At 41.2% G+C, this 15,743-nt stretch overlaps 1 protein-coding gene across 4 annotated transcripts in view; it reads right to left on the bottom strand.

Moving 5' to 3' along the window:
* The window catches only part of TRIP12 (thyroid hormone receptor interactor 12), a 69,666-nt gene that overhangs the window by 39,806 nt on the left and 14,117 nt on the right, over positions 1-15,743 (bottom strand). For all 4 annotated transcript variants that reach the window (XM_053390134.1, XM_053390133.1, XM_053390132.1 and 1 more), the window contains exons 2-4: positions 6,446-6,592; positions 3,974-4,099; positions 2,580-3,388 (exon numbers count right to left, since the gene is read on the bottom strand). In XM_053390134.1, the coding sequence (XP_053246109.1) occupies positions 2,580-3,388; positions 3,974-4,099; positions 6,446-6,543 (1,033 nt within the window). In that variant the 5' untranslated portion in view covers positions 6,544-6,592. The remainder of the gene's footprint in view (positions 1-2,579; positions 3,389-3,973; positions 4,100-6,445; positions 6,593-15,743) is intronic.

A 15,743-nucleotide genomic window follows, 5' to 3' on the forward strand; every position in this document is an offset into this window, starting at 1 on the left:
AATGCTTTAGCTGCTCAGTTACCAGAAGTAGCTGAGTTATTAACTACCTGAGAGATAAATTTCCTTATATCACGCCTATCCACCTCAAGGCTCAGAAGGATTCTGAAACCTTGCATGCGCCTGAATTCAGGCCACAGGTTGCAAAAACAACCATTTCCCATCATCGGATAGCAAGCTGCAAATTTATTTTACCAGCATAAGCCTTCCTAAGATCATTTATGTATCATAACCTTAAGATGAGACTACTACCTATACATCTAGGACATAAGCACAAGCTCTCCAGAGTCTTAGCAAAGGACTTTCTCATCAACTCCTACTTGATCTTTCAAACTGGAAATTATTACTATTATTATGTACCTGTCCTCCTTTCCCAAGGTCCCAGGGCAGGTTACAACACCAAAATACAACATAAAAATGACTTAGAACAACTTAAAATCACAAAAATAGGGTGGGCGCTAAAAAATATACACCTCAGGTGCCAAAAGCCAGGGTAAAGAGGTGTCTTCAGAATCTGCAAGAAGTTGTAAAATGAAGGTGCCAGAAGCACCTCTGTGATGAGGGAGTTTCACAACTTGGGGGCTGCCACAGAGAATACCCTCTCTCAGGCCCTGATGGTGGAGGAACTACCAAGAATGACCCTTCTGCCACTCTTAGCACCCCTCCACTTATGATAACACATTGTGGCCTACTCTGACTAGTAGCAGCTTTGTAAGGCCTAAATTAGAGGTTTTTTCTTAGCCTTATTACAAGATACCCATTGTTGAAGTGTCAGGGATCAAACCCAGGCCCTTTTGCATGCAAGGGACAGCTGAGTTACACAATTGACTTTTCCCATATTTTTACTTGATAACAGCTTGGAACTAACCTTTGGGATTAATTGGTGAATATTAGTCAGTTGTACCAGTGCTTTCTTTCTTCCCTGTTATTTCAACCTATGAAATCTAAACTATATGGACAATGTAAAAAACAAACAAACCCTATTCTCTACTGTTAAGCATTTGGTCTTCTGATTGTACTGATTTACAGTAACCAGAACTTGATCCTGTACTAGCCAGCCAGCTCATGAAGTTAAGTGTGAGGCTCTTCTGTGTTTCAACTATGGTGGAAGCACAACTGGTGGGGTCAATGGTCATAACATCCCAACTGTCTTCTCTTAGTTTGCGAAGACTTTTTCCTGCCAGCAGACTAAATCTCCTTTTTTTACTGGAAGATTGTGTTTTATCTGCTATGCCTTGGTTAGATTTTATTTATTAAATTTGTATTCCACCCTTCAGCCTAAAGGTATGCCGGCTGAGACCCTACCTGTCTGTGGACCGTCTTGCTAGAGTGGTTGCATGCTCTGGTTATCTCCTGCTTGGACTACTGCAATGTGCTCAACCTGAGGCTACCTTTGAAGGTAACTCGGAAACTACAACTAATCCAGAATGCGGCAGCTAGACCGGTGACTGGGAGTGGCCGCCAAAACCATAAACACTGGTCCTGAAGGATCTTTATTGGTTCCCAGTGCGTTTCTGAGCAAAATTCAAAGTGTTGCTGCTGACCTTTAAAGCCCTAAATGGCCTCGGCCCAGTATACCTGAAGGAACATCTCCACTCCCATTGCTCAGCACAGACACTGAGGTCCTCCTCTGAGGGTCTTCTGCTGTTTCCTTCACTGTGAGAAGCAAAATTACAGGGAACCAGGCAGAGGGCCTTCTCAGTAGTGTCGCCCTCCCTGTGGAACACCCTTCAGATGTCAAGGAGATAAAGAACTACATAACTTTTAGAAGACATCTGAAGGCAGCCCTGTATTGGGAAGTTTTTAATGTTTGATGTTTATTATGTTTTGATATATGCTGGGTGGAGTAAATAACAACAACAACAACAACAACAACAATAATAATAATAGGGATGATGATGTCACTAATGTATGAAACAGACATCAAAAAAGCTACACATCTGAACAACCTCCCTCTCTCCAAAATATCAAACCAATTCAACAGCAGTCTGGGTCGCACACCAGTTTCCACAGGCTGAAAAAAGAGATTTGGTGCTGCAAAACACCTCTGGGCTACTTAATCGGAGGTTATGGACTGTGCTCCTGGGTAGTTTTACTAAACACACATAGTTCTAAGGCATAGCAGAGAAAGACCATAAAACCTTGGGAAATTATATATAAACATGGTGATGTCAGGGGATGAAAATATTTCAGGGTCCATATTAAAAAGCATACCCAATGTTAAGTTATTGTACAATAAGACAAGCAACTTGGAATAGAGACTAAGGACCAGTTCATATTTTGGATTAAATCTTTGCATCCAGAAAACTAGCAACCTGAATAGATCAGGTCAAACCCTCTCTTCTTCAACATGGAGTTGTCCCCCCTATGGGGAAGTATTCAAATATACACCTCTGCATCTATAGCTGAAGTATTACAGTAGCTTCTCCTTGGCTATAACAGCTGTACAGACTTCCCCTCCCCATGATTCTCACCTGCAAATTACTTTTTACACTATTTAATGCAAATCCTGCACAATAAGCATGTTACATAAGGTGGTCAAATTTCAAGCCCTCACATAAGTAAAAACATTTTCAACTTACTTGCTAGTTTAGCCTGCAATCCTGAAGGCCCGGGTTTTGATGCCTCTGGCTTAGAAGAGCCTGGCAGAGTCAGTTTTGTTTTAGGCAGGCTAACCTTGGGGCTGAAACGAGCAGCCCAATCAAACTTTGAAGAGCCACTTATTTTATTCTGTTCTTTATCACGGCTACTTCTCCGTGGGCTGGGGCTGGATGCAGATCTGGAACGCCTGGCCTTACTCTGGTCTTTCCCCTGTTTCACTCTGGCACCCTGAGGAACAGCAGAAGAGGCAGAAGCAACAACAGAAGAAGAGGAGGATGTGGAGGCTGAAGAGGAAGAATCTGTGATGGTGCTACACCCAGCTTTGGCTGAGCTCGCTGATTTTGAAGCCAGCTTGGTGGGTTTTGCTGGTCTCTCTTCACTGCCAGTCGATTCAGCTGGTGGACGACTCTTTACAATGGATGAGGTCTCTGTCCTTTTCCGTTTCTGGCTTCGGGAGCCACTGGCAGCTCCACCCTTTCTGGTATGAGCCTTGCTTGTTGATGGCAATTGTGAAGACTTTGACTCCTGCTCTTGATGCAAGTGTCTTTTCTTAGACTTAGTCTGTGGCTTGTTTGTTTCCAAATCTGAGGAAGAATCAGCGTGCTGAAGTGCTTTGGTTTTTTTGGCAGGGCTAGGAGAATTTGTCTGGTTGTAATCTGGGCTAGCACTGCGTTTCACTCCTCGAGGACTGTCCTTTTTAGGCACCTGCCCTGGTTTTTGCCGCTCCAAAGTATTGTCTGTGTCCAGAGCCTCTTGTTGTGGAATTATAATAGCAGATGAGGTACAGCCTCTGTTGAGGGGGAGAAAAAAGCAGTATAATCATCATCATCATCATCTATAAAGTCATCCAGCTGTTTAATTTGTGGTATTCCAAGGAAAGGAAATTGTAATAGTTACTTTTTTTACTATCTAAAATGCAAAAATCTACATGAAACTTTTAATTCTGATTTTAGTAAGCAACTTTGATTGAAGCAGTAGTGCTGAAAGCTTTACAGAAATTTGTATTGTCAACATGTGTGTCTCTAACATACTAAACAATTAATAATGAGAAGCGACCACTTCAGTATTGCATTCTTTTTTTTCCTTTTTCCATTTTAGAATTTTCACCAAAAAGGTAATGGATATTCAAAAATGCAGTATAGCTGGGGAAAAGTTTCCAGGCTGCAGTTCAAGAAATAGCAGATATAACAGAAACTGGGGTCATCAAATGACGTGGTGGTGGTTCAGGGTAGACAAAAGGAAGCACTTCTTTACATAGCACATATAACTATATAGCATCCATAAATAAAATTGTTATTGCTTACAACAGATACGACAATGAAGATTACAATATATACTGAAGTTATATTTGTAAATTCAGAAAAATACAAGTTACCTTTTAGAAACTTGTCCCTTGGACTGTTCAGAAGTAGTATTGGACTGCACTTTGGGTGCCTTTGATACTGATTTTCTACTTTCAGAAGGGCTATGTGCCTTATGTTTTGCCTGCCCTAAATGTGACCTGTCAGCAAATAAGAACAGAAAGCTATCAGGAAAACTGGCATACAAAGACAAATGTATACCTGGAGTATATTTGCAGTATAGTTTTCTACTAATCCTATACAAAGATGTTCTAGGGAGAAAAGTTAGGTATATCAAGACATCAACTCTCTCAAATGAAATTATATCCCAAATTAGTATTCTTTATATTTCCTGGCCTTTTCAGTCTTTCAATCATTGACATTAAGCAGAGATTTGGAATCATGAACCTATTTGGAAGTTTGTAGTTTCCTATATTCATTTGCATTTCCTCTTACTAACAATATGCATACGGGCAACTAAGAAATGCTCCAAACTTCTGACTTTCCCTCTACACAAATGATGAACATTTGCACAATGATTCTGTAGTTGATAAATCCTGCAGCTCCATTAAATTATTTGTAACTTGATTATTTGTAATTATTTGTAATTATTCACCAAATATACATTTAGCATTTTTATTTACCAAAATAAATTAGATGTCAATGAAATAAACAACTATCTGACATTTATAAGACATCTGAAGGCAGCCCTGTTTAGGGAAGTTTTTTAATGACTGATGTTTTAATGTATTTTTAATCTCCTGTTGGAAGCCTCCCAGAGTGGCTGGGGAAACCCAGCCAGATGGGCGGGGTATAAGTAATTTATTACTATTACTATTAATTTAGCATATAGTGCTATAATTGGAAAAGGAGGACTACAAACATCTCCATTTCTTAATTGTTAACACTCATAATTCATTATCATTCAACAGTAAGAGGCACTACTGGACTTTTACTTCCAGGTAGAAAGTTAACTTTTACAAAAAGCTTTTAAAAAAGCAAAGTAGAAGCTATGGGTGTTTTGGCAGGGGGTTGCTATCTTAGAATTGACACGGAATAATCAGAAGGAAGAGTCAGCACTAAGCAATTCAGTCTATGAATAAAGAAATGCTAGTGGTTGGCAACAGTTTACCATTATCCTTTGAAATGGGGGGGGGGGGGAGAAGAATCACTGTTCCTGTGTTATACATAAATTAGAAATAAGTGAAGAGAAGGTGAAGCACAAGCTGCCACATGCACTACTGACGTAATGCTGAGGGAGATGTGCCCAGGCACGGTTAAGTAATATGATCAGCCACCAGAGTCCATCTCCTTCTTAATTATGCAGACCAATTGCTTGATATATCTTGGCCACTTGAGAGTTCAGTTACTCAATATTTCTAAAGTTAATAGCATTTGAATTAAATATCTGAAAATTAAGCTGCATCTGTTTAAACATAAATCTAGTCAGTCATACCACATCCTGTCAAGTCAGATTCACCAACTTTTGTGTGGAGAATACAGGGCATACAGTAATTATTAAAAAGATGCTGTTCTATCTCTGGATTTAGAGTAATTTATTTAAAATTTATTATGCATCCCTGAATGTCAAAATATGTTTCTAAATGGTTTACAAAGCATTAAAAACCAGTTAAACAAGCTATTAAAAGATAAATATCCAGGTCAATATATTTGCGTAAACAAGTGCTTCAAAAGCCAGTGGAAAGCTAATATAGATGCCCCTGCCCCGAGTATTTTGGTTGGAAGTACATTCCATAAAACCAGTGCTACCACTGAGAAAGCCCATATCAGTGTTACTACAAAGCAACAATGATTAGGCCATGGAAGTCTAACCAGGTTCCATTTGTTTATCTTAATGATGTTACTGGGCAGTGGAGAGGGATTTGGTCTTTCAAGACATTAAGGACTCCAATTTACGTAGTTTAAAAAACCGTCAACTTCAGAACCCATGGTCTGAAATTGGCTTGTTTTGAGGCTGGCCATATTTACTGTCCAACCATGACTCCTAGTTTCAGACATGAGAGGAAGCCATGACCAGCTTAAACTGAAATTAAAACTTCCAAAGTCCTGCTCCTATACACATAGAAGGAAAGGAGAGGTCACTACAGTGCTGCTAATGGAGCGGTTTGACTTTACCCCTGGAGGCGCACTCCACTGTCTTTGAAGACATATGGATGCCAACACCATATAGCTATGTACATATGTTATGTCTGCTGCGTCAAGGTAAAGCCATGCTGAGAGGCTGGTGCATAAATCAACACTCAGATGTAAAATTATTTTTACATTCTTGCTGCAAAATAAAGCCAAATGTACAACAGGCCATTTTAGTCTCTTTTCCAAAGAAATCTGTACTAAAAACCTGAACCAAAAGGAGACATTTCAGAGATACTAATAAATGCAAGGGAAGTACAGTTATCTGGCCTAAATAAAGAAAAAGATTTATTGGGTTATCTCCCCTCAAGTGTTAAACCTCTGATGATCAGAAGCTTGTAGGTAACGAGTCATACCTTCCTCCTACTGCGTCGTCTTGCGGTTGGGCCCCGACAGTGTTCCTTTGTGAACGTCGCAGTGAGCCCCCTGGACTGTTACTAGGCCGGTTGGACATTGGCACCTCTCTCCTGAAGGGACATACCCTTTCTAGACACTACCATTCACTGAAAGACAAAAAAAGAGTCCCAATGAGATTATCTGGCCTCTGTTGCAATGTTTACATCTTATGATAATAATACAATATTTTAGAGAAAACAGAATTATATACCAATGAACATTTCAAACAATGACCAACTATCACTTATTAAAGTTTCTAAAGCATTGCTTGCTAGGATACATTAGCAGATAGAAAGAGAAAGAGAACACAATCAGTGATTTAAAAAATAATAATCAACAGATTTAAACCAAATCAGAAAGGGCTTATGTACACAATATCCCTTTGGCCATCACTAGGTTGCAGAAACATAGTATTCTCTTTTTCAGAAAAACACCCAGCTTCAACCACCATTGATGCCAACTAGAGTCATTACTAGACAGTTGGAACTAGCTTCAAATCCTGGCCAAAACCCTAGTTAGTGCCAAGAATAGTTAAAGTCAGTTCCAATATAAGCCTTAATCAGTAATAGGCTGATTAATTCATGCAGAAAAATGAGAGTTGTTGAGTATTCCCTCATAGTTAAGGGAATGGGAGAACTGTGAGAGCATCACATATATCAGTTCTTACATGTGCTGCTCTCCAATGCACAAACATCACTACTTTAATTTTGTGACAGTCCCTTCAACAAGGTTCCTCAACAAATGTTTGTATAAACGAGCACAGATTGCTCAGACTGTAATACTAGTTTATTGGTTTATTAAATTTCTATACAACCTTCATCCCAAAATCACAGGGCGGTTTACATTATAAAAACTGAGAAATATATAACATAGAAGCAAACAAAAACAATACCACTAGCCACCCCCCACCCCCCGAGTTTAAAAGGCCATAGATGAATATGCCACTCTTAGCCAAGGAGAAGCTCAAAGATGGCTAATCTGCAAGGAAGGAAGAGCTTACCAAAGGCATGATTTCAGCATACACTGTCAATAAATAGCATTTAAATTTGTCCAATGTTTAAAGATAAATAATGACTTTGGGAATGTTACAGCAACTACTTTGCAGCACTGCATTTTAAGGGTTTATGAAGAGCAAAAATGCATACGATGGCTGTGAGGCTTGAAAACATATTACTTTGCTAATGACCTCAGAAGTAAAGCTCCACACTGCGATGCCAATGTCCTTGGTGATAAAAAAAATCTAACGTTTGCACCATTTCCAAGTACAGCAGCTAGTCCCAGAAGTGTGTTGACAATGACATTTTATACTTAAACCATTCACAGTATTTCACCCTCCACCCGTTCTTTAGACTTAGCATGGAAACAATTATCTAGAAAACAGGTAGGAAAATACCTTTTGCTTATGTTGCAGTCATTTACACACTCAGAAGTAGCCCCAATTGAATTCACTGGAAATCACTTCCAGGTAAGCAATCTTGTTGAGAATATACCTTCCATCAGCCCCAGCTGACATGGCCAATTGCCAGGAATGCCCTTTTTTGTAATCCAACAATATTTGGAGGGCCACAGATTTCCCACCCCTGAAGTACAAGATCATAGTGCTTTACAATAAACACAGAAGCACAGAGACAGAGCAGAGGATCCTGCCAGCTTGGTTTCAATAGTACAGGAGGGCAGATGAGTAAGATGAATGGGGGCAAATGCTATTCTACATATACAGGCTTTGTTTCAGCTGCTAATGAGAGGTGAGTGTTAAATGTGAGGTGGTTTTTGAAAGACAAGGTACTGTATTGCCAAAAGTTCTGGGAGAAAAGACAAAATTATCAATTCAGTGTTACAAGCCCAAGTCTGTGAATTCACTCCCAACTGAGATTACAGGCATCATCCTTGCTGAACAGGTGCATGACAAGGTCTTCCTTATTCCAGTACACATTTTATGGTAGTGCATGGGCTTATGCTTAGTTTTATATAAAACCATGCTTTATTTACTGATTTCAAAAATATTTGTACTTATAAAAGCACAAACTTTCACACACGACACAGTAAGGTGAACTATGGCTTACTGGGAACATGCAAATGTGTGGGCTCTCAGAAAAAGGCTTAAGCCAGCATGGTGTAGTGGTTAAGACTTGTAATCTGGTGAACCAGGTTCGCTTCCCCGCTCCTCCACATGCAGCTGCTGGGTGACCTTGAGCTAGTCACACTTCTCTGAAGTCTCTCAGCCTCACTTACCTCACCTCACAGAGTGTTTGTTGTGGGGGAGGAAGGGAAAGGAGATTGTTAGCCGCTTTGAGACTCCTTAAGGGGAGTGAAAGGCGGGATATCAAGTAAAAACTCTTCTTCTTAAAAGCACTTTGATCCTTACTCATCCTTTTTGCTCTGGCAGCAAGCTGAGCTAAGCCAACGCTTGACTTAGCGTATCATCCCAACTCAGGCTCATGATTAAGGTATTGCCTCACTAACCACAAGCTGTAGCCAAAAACAAGCCTTGGCATTCAACTGTGGTTAGTGAAAAGAGACCTTAATTGCAAGTGTGATTTTAGACAACATGTTAAGCCAAACTTAACTGATGAGCCATAGATTGGCCTATCATGCTATGCAAGCAATATCAATATATTGGTTTGTAATATGGAATACCACAATTCTTACTTAAACCTTTATTGTGGTTTCATGTAATTTCACCTTTCAGTTCACAACTACAAGGTTAGCTTTAATTTAATCATATATTCCTCTAAAGTCACCTTTTAGTATTTTTCTAATGTTTAGTAATTGCCAGTTTTGCTGATGAATCAGATTGTGCCATTTCTTTACAGTCAGTTATATACAGACTCTGTGCAAAGACAAAACTATTTTAGCTCTGAAGTTTAAAGAATAGGAAGCTGTAACCGTGTGTGTGTGTGTGTGTGTGTGTGTGTGTGTGTGAAAGAAAGAGACCTCGTGGCTAGGTGTTACAACTAATCAATATTTAGCATCATTATTACAAATATAGTAGCATTCTGGGCCGAAACAGCTGTTATACCAGTATTAGCCCTCAGTAACAGATTTAAGTATTGTGAGATAGAACAGCAAATTATAGGGTGTAACACGTTTGAACAGAAGTTAGTGCCTTATCTTAAGAATGTTCTGTCCAAAACACTCCAACCGTTATCTGAATGATTTGTGCTTATTTATCCTCTCTTGCAGGAGCAAGATGCCATCTGAACAAGATTCTTCTTCCTTTCTTCCAGTTTCTTTCAAGTTTCCTCAGTTCTACCCTATTGTGAGTACACCATAGCCATGTCCGTTTGGTCACATTTTATTAAGTGTAGCAGTAATGCAGTTCAAGTATTTAATGTGCACACAAAAGGTTCTGTTTCATTTGTTCATAAGCTTGCCAAAATGTTATAAAACATGTATGGCTTTGGGGTGGTTTGACACAGAAGCTTCATTGTACTAAATAGGTTCTGCTTAAGCCTTCTTTTGTAGAGCTTTTAATATTTTTGGATAGGACAGGACTAAAGGATCCATCAGTCACCTGGCATGAATGCTTAAGGCATTAAAATGTATACAAATCCATTTCCAATTACCCCAAATTTTCAGTCTAATGGCAAGAGAACCAACCAAAAAAGAATTTTAAAAATTATTAATTACATGTGGTATACCTAAATCCAGATTTGTCGGTTTAGTTGAACAGACACATGGAATCTATGCAACTGACCTTACTCTTCCACATTACAAGTACCCAACTGGCAAGCAATACCACCCACACAGAATGACGGAGTTGGGTGGAACCTTAGAAGTCATCTAGTCCAACCCCCTAACACAATATTTTTAGTTGCATGAACTCCATGTTTCAGCTCCACTAACCAAATGTATTTGGGGTTTTGCTCCACTTCTCCATCACCGACATACATCCTGCTCCAAGTTAGCGATGAAGCTTGAACCAAACACAATATAGCACATCACAATACACCATACACATATTGCCTAAATAAAGTTTCCTGGCATTTTTGGAGTTTCCGTGAACATGGAAAGCCCTTAACAAAACATGTTAAACTCACAGTGGAGGTTTTTTTTGTTAATTTATACTTGCTTTATAATCTTAATTTTCTAAAAAGGTCTGAACCATTCTTAAAAAGAGAACCATGTTTAGGCCACAAGCTATTTACTGTGTTTTTCGCCCCATAGGGTACACCGGCCCATAGGGCGCACCTAGTTTTTTTGGGGGGGGGAATAAAGGGGAAAAAATTATTTCCCCCCCCCAGGCGCGGGGCTGGGGAAGCCTGAGCTTCCCCCAACCCCATCCCCCAGAACAGCTTGCGGAGAGCTGCGTGAAGCTCGAAGCCTGGGGCGTGCTGAGCTCAGCACGCCCCAGGCTTCTGGGTGCAGGCAGCTCTTCGCAAGAGGCTTGCGGAGAGCTATCTGAAGCCTGGAGAGATGCACACCGACCCCTCTCGTTCTCCAGGCTTCAGCAAAAGCCTGCATTCGCCCCATAGGATGCACACACATTTCCCCTTCATTTTTGGAGGGGAAAAAGTGCGTCCTATAGGGCGAAAAATATGGTAATTATAATGTGAGCACCCATTATTGTCTTAGCTAGGTAAACTGACTTGTTTTAAAAGTTACTGCCAGTCCTGCAAAATCACTATCTGAAACTCAAGCTAGATTTCTGCTCTTATATCCTTAGGTGGATTAAACTACATTGTTTACCTGTTTGATTTATTGTGTTTGCATGGTTTGTGCATATGCAACTCATTAGTTATACAATGCTAGTTTGAATGTTTTTTGTCAGTGCCAAGGGCAGAGTCATCTTTTAGTCCCCTGCAGTACAGAAGCCTTTTGCAAACACTACTATTTATTTAATGTCTCTATGGAATGACAGCCAGAAACTTGATTTTTAGAAGAATCTGAAATGCTAGTTACTAGATTCTGCAACTGTTACTAGATTCCATGCATGCTGCAACAAAAAAATTCAGATGAGTACAGTGGTACCTCAGGTTAAGTACTTAATTAGTTCCAGAGGTCTGTACTTAACCTGAAACTGTTCTTAACCTGAAGCACCACTTTAGCTAATGGGGCCTCCTGCTGCCCCGTAGCACGATTTCTGTTCTCATCCTGAAGCAAATTTCTTAACCTGAAGCACTATTTCTGGGTTAGCGGAGTCTGTAACCTGAAATACCACTGTACTTATCTTAAAGCACAACAGTACATGCAATACTTATGAACATATGCACATGTCTGATATCTCAACTAAGATTTTTTGAGGCAGAAGGCAGAAATGACAAGGTCTATTTTTGGACAAGAACTGCTTGTCAAGATTAAGGCGGATTCCCACATGACCAACCTGTCAAGATCACATGATGTTACACCCTTTAATATATATATATATATTTCTAGGTAAGTATACCTAAGGACAGGCTACACAACTCAGTTTGACTAGAAACATTTTCTGGTCTTTGGGAGGAAGGAAAGGCACCTATTTATTCGAAGTTACTACAAGACTGAAATACTTGTAACTCCTCCTCCCTTCATTATCTTCCATCTATTCAGGATCCTTTATAAACACAGAACAGTAAACCTTATTCTATTGCTTCTAAACAATCCATGTACCACATCAACCTTAGAGGGCAATTTAAAAAGTTTAAGGGTTTGAGAATAATTTCATTTTTAATTGGCTTAAAAAAATAATGCATGTTAAAAAATAGAGTTAGAAAAAAGTGGGCTATTAGCCTTTTGGGCTTATTTGCAAGGCTACATTGCCACCCTGTAATTCCACACTCTGTGTCACCATTTGCCTACTTAATTCTTAATTTATCTCATTTAAAGTGTTCAAACTGTTTCCTATATTCTATTTCAGCTATTTTTAGTAATATTTACAAGTACAAAGTTCTGCTCACAGAGGACACTAAACCAAACTACGGCCAACCATGAATGAGCAAGCATATTGAGGGCACATTTCGAAAACGGCAGCCACTTTGCTCCCCCACACAGTGCAGATGCTATTGTGCTGCTGGGAGCTAAGCCATGTTTGGCTTAGAGTTACAAAGCAAAGCAAACATGATTGCTTGTTCATAGTTTGGGCTTAGCATTACACATGAACCAGGACAACAGGTCAGATAGGCGGGCTGAAAGAATTATGACTTGCCTAAGGCACTCACTGAATGTGCGGAAAAAGACAGTTTGCAGCAGAAGAGATTTGCATCAGGGATGCTACAGTTGATCAATCCTATGCTTTGTTACTATGCTAAGCAAGATGTAGTTTTTGTTTTAATTCTGATCTCAGTTACAGAAATTACAACAGAGGCCAGAGTTACCAAAACATGAGACAAGAGAAGAAAAGGGAGGGGGGAAACTGGACAGTGTAGTAAACCAATGATCAACTGCTGAGATCCGCAGTACAGTAGAAATTAAAATTCCCTTAGAAATGTCTATATACCGTATTTTTCGCACCATAGGACGCACCAGACAATAGGACGCACCTTGTTTTAGAGGGGGGAGAACAAGGGGAAAAAATTCTTCCGCTCTCTGCCCAGCGCCCCTTCAGCGAAGCAGCAGGAGGCGCTGCACAGAGAGTGGGAGAATTTCCCCCCTCTTGTTTTCCCGCTCTAAAACAAGGTGCTGTTTAAGGTGCGTTCAGGTGGCTACCTTGGAAGCCTGGAGAGTGAGAGGGGTTGGTGCGCACCGACCCCTCTCACTCTCCAGACTTCAGGTTCCTTTCGACCTGCTCTTTGGGGCTGGCGGGGGGAAGCCCACCACCAGCCCCAAAGAGCAGGTCAGGGAGCAGCGGAAAGGCGCAGCGGAGAGGCTGCTGCCATAGCCGCGCGTCACCTCTCCAGCCGGGAAAGAGTAAGCCGGGCTTCTTTAGCCCCACGCGCGCTCTCCCGGCTGGAGAGGTGGCGCGCGGCTATAGAGGCTCCTGCCATAGCCGCGCGTCACCTCTCCAGCTGGGAGAGGCTCGCGGGGGGGGGGTGTTCTTTAGCCCTGCGCGCGCTCTCCCGGCTGGAGAGGTGGCGCGTGGCTATGGAGGGTCCTGCCATAGCCGCGTGTCACCTCTCCAGCCGGGAGAGGGTCGCGGGGGGCTGCTTTAGCCCCGCGCGCGCGCTCTCTCGGCTGGAGAGGTGACGCGTGGCTATGGAGGCTCCTGCCATAGCAGCGCGTCACCTCTCCAGCCGGGAGAGGGTCGCGGGGGCTGCTTTAGCCCCGCGCGAGCGCTCTCCCAGCTGGAGAGGTGATGCGCGGCTATAGAGGCTCCTGCCATTTCCCCTTCATTTTTGAAGGGGGAAAAGTGCATCCTATAGAGAGAAAAATATGGTACTTTGGAGGTAATGTAAGTTAGAACTATGGGAAGTTAAATGTAGGCCTCTCTCTATTTTAGTAGAAAGGCCACCTCAGAGTGCCCCTTCCTAGGAGCACTATTAGTACCCATTATCTAAAAGGTACTACTTACCATGCTGAAGGGACGCGCGTGGCGCTGCGGGTTAAACTACAGAGCCTAGGACTTGCCAATCAGAAGGTTGGTAATCCCCGCGACGGGGTGAGCTCCCGTTGCTCGGTCCCTGCTCCTGTCAACCTAGCAGTTCGAAAGCACGTCAAAGTGCAAGTAGATAAATAGGTACCGCTCCGGTGGGAAGGTAAATGGCGTTTCCATGCGCTGCTCTGGTTCGCCAGAAGCGGCTTAGTCATGCTGGCCACATGACCCGAAAGCTGTACGCCAGCTCCCTTAGCCAATAAAGCGAGATGAGCGCCACAACCCCAGAGTCGGCCATGACTGGACCTAATGGTCAGGGGTCCCTTTAACTTTACTATGCTGAAGGTAAATCAGCTACCCACATTAAAACAGCAATTCAATTACATACTTTAGGTGTCAGTACCATTGAGCTCAGTTTGACTCCCTTCCGAGTCAATTGTGCATGAAAGCACAAGACAGAACCAGGACCCAAATTATTATTTCAGTTAAGAAATATGAATCAAGGGAAGATTGTACAAAGAGTTGGAAGAAAGAAAAAATTGCTAAAATCCATTTTTATCTTATAGTTTCATTTTCACATCAGGTAGCTCCAGAGGAACAAAGATTTTGGGCCAGATTCAACTGAACAGTTGCTCTGGCAGGGCCAGCTCAACAAGTCTCGCTAACACAATGGGGCTTTCCACCACTCTCCTCTGCACCTCCTCTCGCCAAAACAGTTCGGTTCTGTGTTTTAGTTAAGATGAAAATTACTGCAGCTTTCTTTCAGTTAATTGAACAGAGTAGAATCTCTAGGGATTTACTCTCTAGAAAATTAAGGAAGAAAATGCTTCTTCTATTAGTAAAATAACGTATGTGCTCAAAACAACAAAATATTTCTTTCTAGATATAATTGTGTTGTTCTGTTACTATATCCAGTATGTCACTTCTTCTGAGACCTATGTAACTACCCCACTTTTTTATTTTTGACTACATATATTACACTATGCAAAATGTTAACATTTATGCATTTTTGAGGCAGCCAAGATTTAAGCAGCTGGCCAGTTGTTTTTAAAAAGCGAACAAACCAAAAAATGCCCCAGTTAATGAGTCAGATCAAACTTTTGCCCTTAACTGCCGACAGCAGCGTTAATGACACCATGCCAGTGCTGGGGATTGTCATGGATCCTATTCAGACGCCAATAGCTCAGTCGGTAAGGCATGAGACACTTAATCTCAGGGGCGTGGGTTCAAGCCGCATGTTGGGCAAAAGATTCCTGCATTGCAGGGGGTTGGACCAGATAATCTCCGTGGTCCCTTTCCAACTCTACAGTTCTATGATTCAATCTATGTGCACTTTATACCAGAGCTAACCCTTTCTCCCTATTCTATAAGCCACCACTCAGCTCACCACTGAAGGATAAGAAAAAGAGCTGCCTTTGTTCACTACAGATCACATAAACAATGAGATTATTCAGGATTTGGAGATAAAGCATGGTCATGCTCACTGAAAGCAATATTCAAATATATATAAATACTTGCTTCTACATCTCAATTCAGTCTGGACACACCATCAATTGTGGCTTCAATATCAAGTCTGATAATTCACATTAACATTTTTATTGTACAATATTTACTCTCATATGCTTTTTGGAATTAGGATGTTCATGGTAGTATATATATAGGATTTTTTTGTGATCAGCATTTATCTGCTTCTGAGTTTTCTTTTCCTGCTTTAGAGGGTTGTGGGGTTTTTGGGGGGCAGGTAGCCTAGTTGGTATCTTCTGGTCTCCTCAAAGCTCAAGGTTGGGATAGAAAGACAAACTGCTAAAGTG

This window comes from Podarcis raffonei, chromosome 5 (genome assembly GCF_027172205.1).
Source record: "Podarcis raffonei isolate rPodRaf1 chromosome 5, rPodRaf1.pri, whole genome shotgun sequence".
Taxonomy (NCBI): domain Eukaryota; kingdom Metazoa; phylum Chordata; class Lepidosauria; order Squamata; family Lacertidae; genus Podarcis; species Podarcis raffonei.